Consider the following 17709-nt stretch of genomic DNA (forward strand, 5'->3'; position numbering starts at 1 on the left):
AAGATGGATCAAGACCCCCCTCTTGTGGGGTCCCGACCCACACTTTGTGAACCACTGATTTAAAGTGCTGTTGTGTTCTTAAATACTGCAGTTAAAGTTATTGTAAGAACTCCTTATTCTAACTTATAACAAACCTCAAAGTATGTATTCATATGCTGGTCGTAAACACATGAATTTTGACTTTTATACTTTTAAACACCGTGTGCAGCTTCGTTGCTTTTCACCGGTCCACATGTGTTTCAGAAATAAATGTTTATTGTGTTCCAGTTTACATGAAACTCAGTATTTCTATTTACTCAGGCTGTTTCGAATTAAACCATTTGATTGTGAGGGATGAAGTTTGTGGTCCACAGACACTGAACATCTCTGTTTTCCTTTTGTGTCTTCATGGAAAGAAAAAAAGATTTCTTGTGTTGGAACTTTGTGCTGTTTACTCCGAGCTGTATTATCTGCACATCTTCCAGATTTTCCCCATAAACGCACATTAAATCTGTATTACATTAACCATAACATAACCCAGTGAAGTGGTTCGAGGCTATCGCTTGAATGCCCTCATGCTTATTGAATTATCCGACCTGTGATAGAAATCTGCTGCAGTTTGGTGCCAATAACAACATGCTGAGAAGGGTCTAATTTGAGAGGGTGCACTTTAAGGGTGAGTAAAGGTTTTAAAGCATTACCAGGCATTGTTTATTGCAGCAGATATGCACGCTGTAATGAAATGTTCTGTCGATTTCAGGCATGAAGTGCACAGACACAGACTCACTAATGGGATCTGCTAAATGCCTACATCCCAAAAAAACCAGTAAACAAATATCTGCACTGTATCTGCAGAGCGTTTTCTGCTCTTAAAACAACGTCTGTGATTAAAATACAGTGTAGTGATTATCTGAATTACCCTGAAAACCAATGCAGTAATTGAATTTTGCACAGATTCCTGCAGAGAAAGCCTCTCTCTTCCTCTCAGAGAGTGTGCAGGGAGAGGAAGGAGGGGGGGGGGAATATGGAAGTTGACCTTGTAAACTCCGGGGAGCGAGAGAGAGCAGAGCCGGAGAGCTGCAGGGCAAAGCTCTGACAGTTTTCAGCTGCGGGGGAATGTTAATATGTATTTCCAGGATTATTGAATTATGTATATGACAAACGTCTGAAAGAACGCACGGCATTAGCTGCAGGTTTATGAGCGGAGTCTGGTCATCTCCACGCTCCAGTTACCCCTAATGATGGTAATTATTACATGGCTTAACTGTAATACTGGATTGATTCTCAGGCTCCTAAATAACCCCTCCTGCTGGAAAACTGCAACACCCCCCCCCCCCCCCCACACACACACACACTCATAATGTTTGCCCCAACAAAGGCCACGTTGAGGCTCTGTGAACAAAACGCACCTCTCCTCTCAGAAGGGTCCCAGAGTGGGCCGGCGACCTGTGTGAGTGTTTTTGATGAGGGTTAATACTGAAGCCGTATAAAGATGGGATTAGGGCCTGGGCTTACACAACCAGGAGGAAAATTGAAAGTTAGGAGGGAAATATGCGGCTAATTCCATTCTGTCATCATGGGATATTAAAGATTTTTAGCCGCTCTGTCAAATTATTTGTAAATCACAATGGCGGCACTGTTAAAAATCAGGTTTAATTTCCCGGGGCATGAAGTGAGCGGGGAGTTTAAGTGGGCCATTGTCTGCTATCAACCCCTCCTAAGACCTCAAGGTTTTTAAGGGATTTACATCTTTCTGTCGAAAAGAATCTCCCCGAGTATTCTTCCCTGGTTTTCCTCATTTTGGATGCTTTTTCTCCACTTCTTATTTATGCATCTTGTGCATGCAGGCAGCACATACAAACTGAGATAAATAGCATAAGAAGGAAAATATAATATGTCTTCAAATTGTCCCTAACAGGTATGAAGCGAGTGTGTGGACGCGGCTGTTTGGCACCTGCATTGGATTAATGGGGGACCTCTGCCAGTAGCTCGACAGAGTTAAGCTTTTAGATTGAGTTACACAGAGGAGCGGGACCCATGCAGGCCAGGTGCTGGCTAGGTAATACCTCCCAGATCTCAACAGTCTGGTTCTGTTTCAGGGCCGCACCGTGCTCTGCTTCCCCCCCGCTGCCCTGGGTCTTTGGTGCCGTGCCATCACACTTGGTATTTATCAAGACTCTCGAGGTGGACCGGGCAGGCTGAGTCCAACATTGTAGGGGAGCGAACAGTTTACAGAGTTTTGCAGCCTGTTTCACCAGAATATACAGCCATCTTTATCCACTCTTCATTATGGCATGGCGACCGATCATGAAGTCCTCCCTCCTTTTCTCTGAAGATCAAATATTTCTGATTAATCCGTTCTGTTCTGTCCAAAGCCGACGCAGTAACGTTGATGTTTGCTGGATTCACTTTGGATTCTGACATAAACGCTGTGCTAATCAAACTAGGCTGAATGCCCAAGAGATAACGAGCTAACGCTGACATAGGTTATGTTAAAGAACACAGAAGAACATAGAAGACACATGCAACATGTTTGTTTGACTGCTTTCACAATGAATGAGCATCAAATGTTAAAGTGCTCAACCTCCCGATTATTTCCTTATTAATGCTTCACAATGAATATGACAGAACAAACAAGTAGGAGCTCTTCTCATAGGGGAACTTGAAAAAGAACAATTTGATAAATGTATAAAGTAGGTGTGATGGAAAAGTTTGTAAAAGAGTTCAGGATGATCTTAAGTGCAGACATCTTACAGTATGAAATTTAGAGACAGTGTACAAGTTAAACAAACAATACCAATAATAATACTTCAACTCTGTAGACAATTATAATACTGAACTACTGAAAAGTGTGCAGAGCTGTTATCAAAATTATTGCTCAGTAGGTTCATTTGTCATCATTTGTCTTATCTGTCCAAGTTATTCACATTGAAATATTCAAATCACAAAAAATATCATAAAAATTACACTATGAGGTTTAAAAGAAAATGTGATTAAGAAGTAAGCAAGGTGAGTCTGCACATCACCTGCTTTTGTTTGACACGTCCATATATGGCAAACACAAGAGATGGTAGAAAACTAAGTGCTGAACCAATACGGACAAAACTATTAAAGATTCATGCTGGACTTGTTTTTGTGATAAAAACAACAACAACAAAAGGTTTTTGAGATTATAAAATCTAAATGTCTCATCTAGAACTATTACTTTACTGTGACAGAGTAAATTTAAATAAAGGAGATTTATAATGAAGTGAGAACGTGCACCGAGGTGTTAAAAATAGTGTAAATACATATTGAATGTTTTTTTTTTACACACTGCCATGACAGTCGTATGTGGACATGTAAAAGACATCTTAAAGAGTGGTGTTGTGTTGAGACAGGGCTGAGTTTTAAATTCATCTCGGCTGAGTGTGTGTGTGTGTGTGTGTGTGTGTGTGTGTGTGTGTGTGTCGGCTTGTTTTGATAGAATAATTTGAGGTTCTATTATGTTCCTGCCAGCGCCTGCACAGCTCATTTGAATTTCTTATAATTCCAAAGTGTGTTAAGTAGCACCTCTGCGAAAAGAGGGGGAGTCAGAGAGCATGTTTCAGACCTTCTAATGTGTAAATGTGTTTCTGATTCCTGACATGACATCTGTGCGTTAGCGAGTGTGAGTGTGTGCGTGTGTTTCCTTGATCCTGCCACATGACTGGCTGCCTGTAATCAGTAATTACCAGGATTGGCTGATGGATTGTGGTTATAATGAATGATTGATGACCCCCTGAAAGAGAGCGCCTGGGCCTTTTCTGTCCTCTGACAGCATGACGTTAGCGCTGAATTGAAACCATTTAAGTAGAAAATGACTGGACACATGCAATAGCAGGTACCACACTGCTCTTTAAAAAGAAATGGACATGTTTGCATTCGGCCCCCTCTTTGAATAGTCCGTATATTCATGTGACTCCTGAAATCTGAACTCTTCAAGCTGCAGACAGCTCAGGGCTGTTCTGAGGAAAAATCAGCCGTAATGCTGCACAGATTTAAACGCTTTAAAAGAGCATTCTGTTGTCAAAACCACAGGAGGATTTATTTTACTGTTTCCACTTACAAGACGTTTTGTGAAAACAATTTTCAACTTTGGTATTGTTGTCCATATTTATGTGAACTATGTGTTTGTCTGCTGTGAAGACTTTTTACACTTTTGGTTATTTCTAATATCTCACAGCAGCGGATGGCACAGAATGACACTTTAATGTTCAAGAGACAACGCCCTCTAATGGCCGTATTAATTATATGAGGAGCAGAGCAGGAGGTCAGTGAACATTAGAGACAAACATCCACAGAGGAAGGAGGTCAGATAGATGAGTTTAAAAGGATCTTTTTTTGCTTCAGGTTTCTTTTAACCATGATGACAAAAGATCAAAAGAAATATTTAATCTTCTAACTGACAGATTTAATTTAAAGCCTTTAAACACTATTTCAGTCTCGACTATATCCACACATATAGCTTTACATTCACATTCTTTCTTTAGGGTGGGGATAATAAGGGTGATTAGGGTGATGTTGTAAAGGACTCCAACTGCTCTTCTAATCTACTTAAATGTTTTCTTGTTTGTCATCATGTTTTTGTTTTTGTGAAGCCAAACACAATTTTCCACATTGTAGATATATGATATATAATATAAGTTCTATTCTATTCTTTTCTAAAAATGTTGTGCAGTGGTCACACATGTTCAATTTAAATCAGTATCATCTTTGCATCAGCAATGGAAGGAATTGTTTAGGTTTTGCATTAGGAGCATTTCCCTCTGGGATTAATAAAATATTTCTGATTCTGATTCTGATTCACTCGATGAGCTCCTATGTGTTTCTTCTACTGCACATTTCTTTCTGAAGTTATGATTTTAACGTCCTAATCATTATGTGCTGCTTGCATTGTGTCATCAATTGTGTTATTGATGTATTAGTTTACATTCTCATGTGCAATACAAAAAAGGCTAATACAAAGTAAAAAAAACAACAGAGATTTAATTCCCTATTATATCTTTATTGTATGGAATAAGCAGCATTAAAGGGGAAGTTTAATTTTCTTGAACCTGGGTGCTATTTTTACATTTTTACATACAATATACAATAACTATTAGAGTTCTAGTACAAGGAATGCTTTGGAATTGCTCCCATAAATTGCTTGAGCCAAAAGCTGCAACATAATTCTAAGTATCCAACTAAATAACAGAAGGTATCCATACAAAGATAAAAAGAGACAGAAACAACAATGGACGCGTTTCAGCGCTAGGCCCGTTGTTTTGTTGCTATTTCTTACCCGGATAAAGGAAACTAAAAGGACATTTGTGTGCCGACTTTTCTGTCTCTGTTAAGTCTTGTTGCGGTCGTGCACCTGGAATAGTGTTTACTGTTGAGTGTGCTCCTTTTTGGCTGTTTTTATCCATACAAAGATACCCTCTTTGTGGAAGACTTAGATGCTTCTTTTTAAAATCAGAAACAGAAGTTTCATTACGGTCTTCAAAGCCACAAGACTCAATTTGCAAAAACAGCCATTTTACTGTATAGAAAACTGGAATTGCGGGTTTACCACTACCTCTTTAATTGTATTGATTTATTTTGTGACTTTAGTGTTTGAACTGGAAAGTTTTGATCCAGCACATTTCGTAGCACATATTACACATTTGGAAAACAAAACAACAACCCCCAATGGAGGCATCAGTAGATCAGCTACTCCCTTCTACAAGTAAAAGTTGTCTAAAAAAACTCAGTAGTGTACTTTGTTTTTTTAACTGGTCAGTGATCCATCTTTGAAGAGAACGATGTAACAGCTGTTTCTGGTTGGAAAAAAAAAGATTTAACAAAAAGGTCTATCTCTGAAGGGATCCTTTCTGCAACGTTGTCAGACACTTGGAATAATGATCTGAACCTGTCAGTGACAAAATCAAGATCTTTTGGTGAAATGTATTAGCGCACATTAGCTTGTCCCGCTGCTAGCTAATTACGATGTTGCCAATGGATGTCCTAAAAGTTCCTCTATTAAGTATAACTAAAAACAGGGAATGACATTTCTTCTTGATAATCTTTGTCTTCTAATGTAGTATGAATTATCAGGAAGCATCCTCATCACCGCTGCTTGTTTTCCAGTAGGCAGAGCCCTGTTTGTGTGAGGATTATTACATTTACAATTTTGTTGAAGCTCATGTGTGAAGGAACACGACAGTTGAACAGAAACTACAGTTTGTGATTTGTGTGCTTTGATGTGTGAGGCTGATATTAGATTTGTGGTCAGGCTACAGGCACTTTGTGGTTTTGTTTGAGAACCAGACGCTTTTCATGGGTTGGTGGTGGGAATGGCGAGGGGGTGGGGGTGGTGGGGTGGGGGGGAGGGGGGGGTGTCCTTGAACTGTAGCAAACCCGACAACACATGGGTTTCATCGTGGACATTGAACGCAGCCCTGGTTCAATCCAGAGAAGAACACTGCAGCTTCAACATGACAGATCTGACATGTATGATAAATACAGATGTCTAAAGTGTGTGTGTATGTGTGTGCTTGTACTGCTATCGTTGTGAGGACCACGTTTAGTTTTTAACCATTCTAATGAGGACATTCAGTAATTGGATTTCAGACTTACGGGTTTGGGATTGCAGCTTGTTGACCAGGGTTCTAACACTACAGAAAGACAAGCTGATGCAATGAAATGATTTTTCCTTTCAAATACACAGGATGTTAATACACACAAACACATGCCTGTCTGGCACCGCACCAGCCCGCATGTGTAACTATGAACGAGTCTATCACCCACATCCAGGAACATTCACAAGCTTCAAATACACATGCACAGTCTTCACATCAAGTCCAGTTCCTGTTATGGTCACTCTTACCTCTATAGCTATTTACTAAGTTCTCTGCAACTTTTTAAGATTTGATTCAGTATTTTTCCTTCAGCTGCTGTAATTTACATCTGGTGTCTGCAGATAAATATGACTGACACCGTCATGTTCCACATTTCAATAATTTGCCAGCCTTTCAAAAAAAGTACCACCAATACTAGGCTTATAGTATACACAAAAAGTATAATAATGCTAACAGTCAATTCAGTAAAGCTATTGAAAACCTCTGGATTTGTAACATAAAACAAAAAACGATAAGAGTCAAAGAGAAATGAGAACAGTGGACACCATACTGTGGACAAGAAATTTATTTTTTCTTTTAGACGTCCAGTTTTCTCACGTTTGTTCAACATTGTACTTTGCTATGTTCAACACTGGTAAAACAAATATATTAGCACGGCTATGTGTTGTTTTGACTTAACCCAATCAACTATATGTTGGTCGGAAATTATTTGGTAGGAAAAACTGACTCAACGCCTTTACATAAATTATTCTGAATTGACAACTTTGGTTAAATCTGGAGTTTTTTTGACTTTTTTTTATATAAGAACCAAACATGATGATCTTTCATAATAAAGTGCCAATGCTGCTTCTTGAAAATAAAGGCTCCAAAACGCCTCTAATACAATTCTTTATGGACTGTCTCACAGTTAATAAAATCAGTATTTATGAGTGATTTGTATGAAGAAAAAAGTTTTGATTGGCTGCCAAAAGAAATGTGGTAAAAAAAAAAAGCTTGCAGTCATAAAGAAGGTTAAGGTGTGATGTGAAGTATGTGTGAATGTATATAAAGTATACAGATGGGGATAAGTTCAAGTTTATTCAACACACCCGACCAATCACTGCCTGAAAAGTTTTTAAAAGTAACAAAAATCTGAGTTCATGTGTGAAAAAGATGTTGGGGAAGGGTTTTCTGACAGAGGCCAAGGTGACACTACTTGTTATTCTGATTTAAATCATTCTGATTGGAGAATGAGGGTTAATTGTTTACATGTTGTGATTCATCATGGTCCAGTGTTTACATGCACAGACTTAATCTGCAGCATGCTTTCAACATCACAATAACTTTTTGCCACGTTTGGTCAACTCCCTTAAATTGGATATCGACCCTATGTTCAGTGGAGAAGTTGCTTTTTATGTGTTGCTCTTATTAAGCAACATCATACTTTTTACTGAAACCATTTGGGAGGTTTTTTAATGCCTTTATTTCAGACAACAATAGATAGAGCAGGAAATCCGGGAGGGAGAGAGCGGGGAATGACAGGCTGGGAAGGAGCCACAGGTGGAACTTGAACCTGGGTTGCCCGCTTTGAGGACTATAGCCGCCTTACAGAGGCTCAACCAAACCGCTAGACCACCTTTGTCCTAACATCATACATTTTCAACAAGGCAATATGCAGCGTTACTCTGGTTTTCAAACCATTTACATCAACATGCACAGAGAGAATGCAGCCGATATTTATTCTTTACACTATCTGTTTGTGTCTGTTTATTCTGATGATGGTGTTTATATGGAGCATTTTTATTTGTGTTATCTTTCAAACCATATGAAATAGGAATGGTAAACTCCATGTTTACACATCTGATAAGCAGAATTAAGAAGCTAATTGGAGGGAGTTCTCTATGAAAATTTTAGACAAGCATGAGCCAAAATATGCTCCCTATGAAGGGTTAAAAAAAGGTCATGACTGTAATGGTTAATTCACTTTGTGTACATAACTAAAATATATATTGTATTTCCATCTATCCATCAATCTATCCCTTTCAGTATTTTTCTGACGGTGTGATTATGTAAATGCTGCAGATGTTCTGTTCCCCTGCAGTCTGATGTAAAAGCCCGTCCAGCCCTCACACTGTATTTATCATCTGCTGGACGGATGCATTACCAGGCATCCGTGTTTTATTTGCTGTGTTTAACCAGGTTTTACAGATCAGGGCTCTGATATATAAAGATGCATCTTCTTTTGTGGAGGGGTGAGTCTTCAGCCTCCATCTGCAGCCTGATTGACGCTTCTATTCACCTATAAGTGCTGCCTTCACTGCGCTGCTCCTCAGCTTTTATTTTCAAATGGATGTTTCGCTTTAAAGCAATCCCTTTCACTCGCTCCTTTTCACTGCCGCCGTGAAGTAGAAATATAGAAATAAATGTGAAAATAATAACAGCATGGCCCTTAATGTTTTCCTGTCTCTGTCTCTGCACTTGGCTGGAATCACAGAGTGACTGTATTACAGAAAAGGCTTTTCAGTGACAACAACGGCATGTTTCCATATCAAAAGGCACCAAAAAGCAAAGCTTCTATCAGGCAGCAGAGCAGAAAAACTCATCCTCCTGTGCTATTACACACACTAAAAGGATGTGTCACATTGAAAATGTATCCACCTGTAAATTATTTGAGCTGGGATGTAGACAGGGAATAAAATTTAAATCTAATTTTAAACCTAAAAATCTGGTTTTGCTTTTCATATTAGGAGAAACGTGTATAGAATAAGCCTGACCTGAGTTTACAGTATTTTTAATAAACCTGAAGGGAAGCTCCTTTTTTGTTTAGGTAAATTTCCTTCCATGAGAGATTAAGAGATGAAATGATTGAGTCTAGTTTTTGAGCTCAAGAAGAAGATGCCTAAATAAAACGTGGGATTACACTTTTAAGGAAACATTTACATAACTTTGAGGTTTCAGAAAGTATGTTTTAAAATATTCTGGTTTCACGAGGTTTTATAAGAAAGGATTTTTGTTGTTAGGGTAAAATGTTGCATTTTGAGTGCAAATAAAAAACAAAAAATAAATCTTCTACATATACATCAATATAAAACTCAGGAAAAAAGATGTGCATGAAGTTTAATGAATCCTTAAAATAATTTTGACTTTATTTTAGTTTCTTGTATTGTGTTTCCTCCACAGTAGCAATGTGGACAAAAGTATGCTCAGTGATGGAGATCAACAGTAAAATTATGTGTTTGCTCTAAAGGACAAATAAGATATATAAGGTATATTTTTTGCAGGTTGACGCCTTCTCCTTCTGAAAGTGAGCCACAAGAAATTCATGGATCAGGTTTCAGATGTAGTTCTGAAGGTTCAGATTCAACACAGAGAAATAAATATATATTCTTGGTCCTTTTACAATTGAATGTCTCTAAAAGCAGAAAGGCTTTTCATCGTACTAAAGTTTGTTTGCAAAGTGGATTGGGCTCAAATAAGGTAAGTATGAAAAATGTTTATACAAAATATGCAAGAACAGAATCTGAGGATTTTAACCAGCGGAAAAAAAGAATCAATCTGATCATGTAGTGAACTGTTTATTCCATATGTTATACAAGAAGCCTATTGTATAATCTTCAGATGGTGTGTATATGATTTTTTTTTACTCAACTTTTAATTACAACGTTATAATTCTACTCTATATTTCAATTTGTCCTCGGGGGAATTTGATCCAAATTGCTCCGAGTCTGGAACAAAAATAAATTCAGAGAATTAAGAAAAAAAGAATAGAAATTAGGAAATCGTTGTTTTTTCACATTACACTAAAATATGACAGTATATATGTTGAGAAAGTGGATCAATAAATAATTTAAATTAGAAATAAAGAAGTAGCCTAACATGCGTAAAGGCTTCGTGCACGGTAAGCGCATGCGCACTAGTTTGATTGATAGTGTCCAAAAATGTTCAAGAAAGTAACAAATACCCTTTTTTTTTCTATTTCCAAAAAATAACTTTAAATATTTAAATGACTAATTATAGGAATCTAAATTTTAAAAATCATGTTTAGAACCGTCGCCCAGATTTTGTAGAAAAAAATGTCAGATCATTTCGAGTTATTTTTTATTTCGTCCTCTAAGAGAAAAACAAATTGTGATCGTGATTTTATTCGGCTCAGCATTGTGTCAATTATTGACACCTACGCGGAATAAACATGCTGTTATGCAAATGTTAAAATAGCCTGTGAAATAAATCTAATTTATGATTTCCTGCAGAGAAACGGATCTGCAGACGTGTCCTCTTGATGTGATTGAAATCGGTTATTTTACCGCATTAGTGAAGACAATACTCCTCAAACAGAGCCCTGAATCAGTGCCGTGCCGTGCTAATCATCGCGCTGATGTGTACGACACATTTCCCCATCACAAACTTATCTGTCAGCCTGACATGAGTATGTGTTAAGAGCCCATTGAGTTCTAAATGCAATCAGCGCGTCCCATTAAGATCTGAACTGGGAATCCACGTTCCTCCACAGCAGCCTGCAGCCTGAAGCCCCCCCACTTCACCCCCACTCAGGCCATGTTGATTAGCGGTGTAAATACGCAATAAGTTCTCTTTCTCCAGGCTGAATGGAGGCGATAATGGGCCGTTATCTTATCCCGGTCAGGGGGGAAATGTTCGGACGTTGTGACCCCGCAGAGAGGGAGCTGCTGCCGGGGAGGAAAATCTGCTCCCCGTGGAGAGAGGAGCGCAGGGTGGGTAATGAGATGAAGAGCAGATATAACGCTCAGTGGATCCGGTCTGACATGGAAATATGGTAAATATCCACTAAGTCCTGAAGGAAAGAGAGAGAGACAGAGAAACAAATAGAGGCCTTGATTACAGTTTTACCTGACATGTATTCACATAATGTGCACGTGAATGGAGCGTCAGGGGGGTTTAATTTATGAACTTTTAAAGAAATCACGAAGGCTGCCTGCAGCTGATTATACTTACTATGCTAATGCTATATTATTAATAAGAACAATAATACAAATTATTATTATGTAGACACACAAAGCCTTAACACATACCTAGGCTATTTGTTCTATTAAATTTGCTTAAATTGAATATATTTTGCATTGAGTTTGGCGCAGGTAAGAAGCTTATCTAACTATTTAAATCTCCTCAAACATATATGCATATAACCTCGGGAATGTGTACAGCGTGTATAGACGTATGGATATCCACATCATTTTTGTTTTGAATAAAAACTCGTAAATAAACTGAGATTATTATGAAGTAGTTTTGCTAATTTGCTTATTAAACAGTTGGCTTTTCTTGATTTATGTAGCCTTTTTGTAAACTTGGAGGAAACCGGAGTCAATTAACTCCTTGAATGTGTTCAGTAGTTTGCAAATTCATCCGAGTGGTTCTTTAAAAACGTAAATCTGAAAATGACTCACGTGCAGTGAAGCGCCGTGATTAAGACTATTAAACCGTTTAATGAGTCCAAATAAATACATTTAAGAAATATTGCACCATTAGGCTCGACATTTTGAAAGAGAAAATCTTGGAGTCCACTTGTCGAAATGTTGTTTTCATAATAAATGAACTCGTTGATCCTTATTTTCTTTTAAACTCTGACTTTTGCTGATAAAGGCCGCGCGCGTCCTGTCCTCATTGTAATCTCTGATATGAAGTTAATGTGTCCCGCACATTGTGATGCCTTCGCTGACAAGGAAATAATCGGATTACTCAATGCCCCAGCAGCAGAGTTTCCTAAAGTCTGCAAACAGTGCGGATTATCTTAATTGAATTAATTCTCAATACACAGATCTGGGCCCGTTCACGCCGCGCGCGCTGCAGCAGCTGATCCCAGAGCAGCTCAGCTCCGCCGTGACGTCAGCAGGCTATAAAACCAGCCCTGCTCCCCAACTGGTCCCATTAAAACACCCAGTCCGCATCCACGAGAGACCAGCTCGCGGAGTCGCGCATGCAGGAAAGAAAAGAAAAGAAGCCTCCAGAGTGATCATGACGCAGTTTTAGAGGAACACGGAGATCTTTCTGTCCGGGACATTTTTTTTTTATTTCGAGAAACCTTTAGTTTAACAACTTTTCCTCTCCGCGTACACGAGCCGCCGCGCACCGGTGTGATGCCCGCGGGGATGTTCAGCATCGACAGTATCCTGTCCGGCCGGCCGAGCTGCAAGGAGCCGCTGCTGCTGCACCGGAGCGGCCCGGTGGTGCTCTCCGCCGGCCTCACGGACTCTATCTATACCGACTACAACGGACTGTACTCGGCCACGTGCGGGCCGTCTCCACCCGGGATTCAGTCTGTGAACGGGACCAGGATTGGATATAACGGCTACTACTACGGACAGCTGCACGTCCAGAGCCCCGGAGGAGGTCCGCCGTGCTGCGGCTCTGTGCCCGGTCTCAGCCCGCAGCAGTGCCCCTGCATCCCTGCAGGTAGGACCGACAATGTCCCGCTTATTGAGGGTTTTATACTAACATGTAGTCATGGAACTGTAATACTGTTCACAGAAAGCCACATGGAATTATAAACCTGTTGCACGCTTTAAATGCAAGATGCTTTGGCTCACCATTTGAAGTAAAATTAACAAGAAAAGTGTTTAATCTGAAGTTCTGTTTATTCGTTTCTTCCGGTCTAACTTTGAAATGGGAAGATAACAGATGAGAAACTCTGATATTGTTGGTTTACTGTAACTTTGAATACTTCCTACTTTGTTAATAATTTTCCTTGGGGACAAAAAACTCTCCCAAGAAAATATGTCAACACTTTCTAATCTTATGCATCATGGAACAAATTGTTGCTTTAGGAATGAAATTAAAAGTTGGCAAATTTACGCACAGAAATCTATTCAAGGCACTCGTAAATATTCACAAAAATGAAGCAAAATCTGATGCCAGCTGCACGGATATGAGTCAGCCTTATTAGCTATACTGCTACTCAAGATAAAGAGTCGATTCAGGGGGTAAATGTCACTTCAAGTTTTAGAATTACGCTTGTATGCATGATCTAAGAGGTATCAAAAGTTGTTATTTTTAACGCATGAGCTAAATGTGTATTAAACGACATTACTTAGCCTGATTGTGACATTTTACGCACCAGCTGTAATCTGCATGTAAACAACCAGAGCCTGAGTTTCCCATTAGCCTCATAACTCATGAACAGTGTTTATATGTATATACACTCTGTGAGAGTCTGATTGTTCCAACTCATCCGTGCGTCATGTCTCTCCGTCCTTCCGCCACGCAGGCTACGACAGCCCGGGCTCGGTGCTGCTCTCCCCGGTCCCGCATCAGATGATGTCCTACATGAACATGGGCAGCCTGTCGCGGACCGAGCTGCAGCTCCTCAACCAGCTGCACTGCCGCAGGAAGCGGAGGCACCGAACCATCTTCACCGACGAGCAGCTCGAGGCTCTGGAGGGCCTCTTCCAGGAGACCAAGTACCCGGACGTCGGCACGCGGGAGCAGCTGGCCCGAAAGGTCCACCTCCGGGAGGAGAAGGTCGAGGTCAGTGCAGCTTCCTATTACTTCTTTATTTTTTTCCTCTATACTCCAAGTTTTTTAAAACTTCACATTCGCTCACACTTCAGAATTTGATTTATTTTAAAATTAGGGGGAACATAAAAAAAAAAACAGATTTAGCAAATCACTGCATTCTAGGATTTTTGTCACTTCAAATTAGATTTAATCCATCTCAATTATTTAAAAATGAACGTAATTTACCTCTATTTAAATATGTACACAATTAATGTGTTCATGTCGAATAAAATAGCAATCAGAATAAAAATGCATTTTTTATTTGATGTTAAATTAATTCCAGTAGAGCTTTGTTCATCTAGGAATTTGATCTTTTTCCCTTTTCAACATTTCTCGACGTGAATGATAAAAAAAATCTAAAACAGTTAAACAGTCTTATATCACGCGAACAACGAAATTAATTCACATTCGATTTATTTCTAATATCCTCGGAGTTTAAAACAATGTTTTTTTTTACATAGAAATTGAAACTTATAAATAAATTATTTAATAAATACTGACAAGGCACTGTGCAAGGCTTTGGCTGAGTTTGGACCAACAAAAAAACAAAACGATTTTTACGCAAAAAAATTCTCACAAAAAAAAATCAACACGTCAAAATAGCTTTCAACAAAAAGGCAATAAATGAAGTCAATAAAAACAAGATGCGTGGAATTAATGTGTAGATAGCCAAACACAAACTGAGAAGCCTGTCAGAAATATTTAGTACAAGATGAAGTGTGTCAAATAAGTTTTGATATAAATTCGACGCGTCAAACTCTGTCACGTTGTTGTTTGGATACATTAAAAAAAGAAAGAGAATAAAAGCGCCTCGGCCTCGAGATTTACACTGTGTTTTCTATCACGTAGGTTTGGTTCAAAAACAGACGCGCGAAGTGGAGGAGGCAGAAACGCTCTTCATCAGAGGAATCTGAAAACTCTCAGAAATGGAACAAAGCGACCAAAACGTCCGCGGAGAAAACCGACGAGAGTAAAAGCGACGTGGACTCGGACAGCTGATAAAAACAGCTCAGTCTGTGTGTACATACATAGAGTGGACTCGACGACATGCTGGTGGTGGTGTGATGATGAAGAAGAAGTGTTGCCATGTTGCACAGTTGTACATATCTACATTTTATTAAAGGTTCTGTGTGCGCTATTTATATTTAATTTAAGTTTGTGATGTTACGCAGGCCCGGGGGCACGTGACTCCCGCAGGTCTGACATGACGTGTCTGAATATATTGTAATGTTTGACATTTTTAAGGGATATTAAATGTTGTAATTCTGCTATTTCTCCGTTGTAACATTATTCTTTATGTGGCTCAGCAGCTGCAGATTAAACACATATAGGAGCTGCTGAGCGCTGCAGCTTTTACAGAGCTTACACCCCTAATGTTTATGTCATTTTATTTGGCCGGAAATAAGAAAACATACGTAAAAGGACAAATACTATACATTAAAATACAAATGAAACATTATCAACAAGTTGTCTGATTTTTTTCCTCGGTGGTCTGACCCGGTTATTGTACGTCAGGTCGGTGTTAAATCTGAACAGAACAATCATCTGTGCCTGTGGGTCTCTGCTGCAGAGACGGAGCAGGTGGAGCTGGAGGGAAATCAGACTTCAAGCTTTAAATTTACATGAGCTGGGGAATAATGGACCGTGTTTTCCACCTTTACTTCAAGACTCTCCTGTAGGGTTGATTATGACTTTAGAAAATCAATAACCTCCTTAAGCGTCTCTCCGGAAAGCAGGAGACACGTCATACATTAAACAGGAAATATGTGTAGATTTACAGATCTTTGAGCACTTTGTTTATCACTACATGGACTTTATTTTGAAAGAAAAACTGGCTCATGCGGGCGAAAACAAAGCTGCAGCAATCGCATGTAATTCAAATAGTTTATACATTTAGATCAAACTTTTAAGCGATATTTGCGAATTCAATTCTATCCTCCTGGAAACAAAAATACTTCTTATAGTTTGGAGAAAATTAAACATTTTAGGATGCCAGTTTCGGGGAAATTAATATTTTTGCATCGAACAACTGATCGATTAATCGAGTAAATGGTCGAGTAAAACCCATAACGAAATAAAAAAACGTTATTATTGGTTTATTTTTGAAGCAGTTTTCATGCAGGTATTAACACACACTTGAATACACTGTTTTTTTGATTAGGTACACATGTAGCTGAACAGCTGTTAGTTATTCCTCTTTATGATGCTGTAACGTTCACTGTCAGGGAGGTGTTTACGTCACGCTGTTTTATTAAGGTCACAGTCAGTGATGCTGATGTTGTGCACTCTGTTATAATCAAATGTTAGCAATAAAAATAATGTGGTCCACATCAGCAGCTTTAATGTGACTTGAATCACAACTGTGTGTTTTAATTATCAAACATACAAGTCGACACAAATTGTGCATGTGTGTTAAAAAGAAAATGGAGACATTAAATACTTCAACAGAAGGTTCTCAGCTGTGAACGTGGAATCATGCTTGTATTTCCACAACCTGTATGAATTTTTAAAACGGTATTTTACATTCTTACTCACAGAAAAGAGAAGTGTGCATCATAAGAGGAATTAAAAAAAAAAAATCTAACGCTGCTCATTCAACTTTTTTTGTAAACCTACAAGCCGACACATTCTAACCAAATGGCCACCTAAAAGTTTTGATCTTTTAAGAACATAAATATATTTTAAAATTTATTTTTTTCAATCTGAGAAAAACACATTTAATTATTTTACCCAATACAAAAGAGACATTAATAATAACGATAATTATGATAACAACAATATTAATGTTTTGTGTGTGTGTGTGTGTGTGTGTGTGTGTGTGTGTGTGTGTGTTGAGGGTCTTTTTGTCAATATTTTTTTTTTCTTGCTACAGCCAATAGAGCTGCTCGATTACAGCAGAAATGAAGATCCAGATTATTTTGATTGATATCGAGTTCACGATTATTAAACACCATTACTCATTGATTTTACAACATCTGGATCACATGCAGTTACTGAAATTAAAACACCCTGAACACTTTGAAAAACATGAAGATAAATAAGTGAAATATATTAGTGAGGGAATTTTGTCAAATATTTGTCAAATCTGTTAATAAATTCCAAGAAATGTCTTCAGCCAGTTGTATATATGTACATAAATATTTGAGATATTGAAATCAACATATAAAGCTACTTTGATATGTACATGTACAGTATTCCCTCCAAGGATTGGATTTTATGTGAAACAAATGTTTGCAATGGATTCAGAATCCTAAGGAAGCCCTAGTTTGATAGTTTGATAGTTTGATAGTTTGAGCCCTCACGAGCGACCGAATTCAGAGGTTAATATTTTCAGTTTTTCCCTGATAAGGTTTCAGGCTCCCAGACTTTGAGCAGCACGGATTCTCCGACATGAGTTGGATTTAAATCTTTTTATATGTGTAATAAGACACCTTTATGAACACATTTGTCGTGACATTTCTATGTAAGGAATTTATTCCCAGATGTTTTGCACTATGCCCTCACTATATAAAAAAAATAATCAATACATCAAATTCACTCTGATCTGAGGTAGGGGTGATGATCTCTCGTTGACCAAAATAGAACAACAAACACATGTGGAAAA

General features: G+C 38.5%; 1 protein-coding gene across 1 annotated transcript; it reads left to right on the forward strand.

Moving 5' to 3' along the window:
• The first annotated feature begins 12476 nt into the window (after positions 1–12476).
• Positions 12477–15564, forward strand: gsc (goosecoid). Its single transcript, XM_061063377.1, has 3 exons — positions 12477–13004; positions 13816–14075; positions 14955–15564. The coding sequence occupies exons 1-3, from the start codon at positions 12689–12691 to the stop codon at positions 15102–15104; spliced, it is 726 nt and encodes a 241-aa protein (XP_060919360.1). The 5' UTR covers positions 12477–12688; the 3' UTR covers positions 15105–15564.
• The last annotated feature ends 2145 nt before the right edge of the window (positions 15565–17709 follow it).

The sequence above is a fragment of the Labrus mixtus genome, chromosome 18 (genome assembly GCF_963584025.1).
Source record: "Labrus mixtus chromosome 18, fLabMix1.1, whole genome shotgun sequence".
Taxonomy (NCBI): Eukaryota; Metazoa; Chordata; class Actinopteri; order Labriformes; family Labridae; genus Labrus; species Labrus mixtus.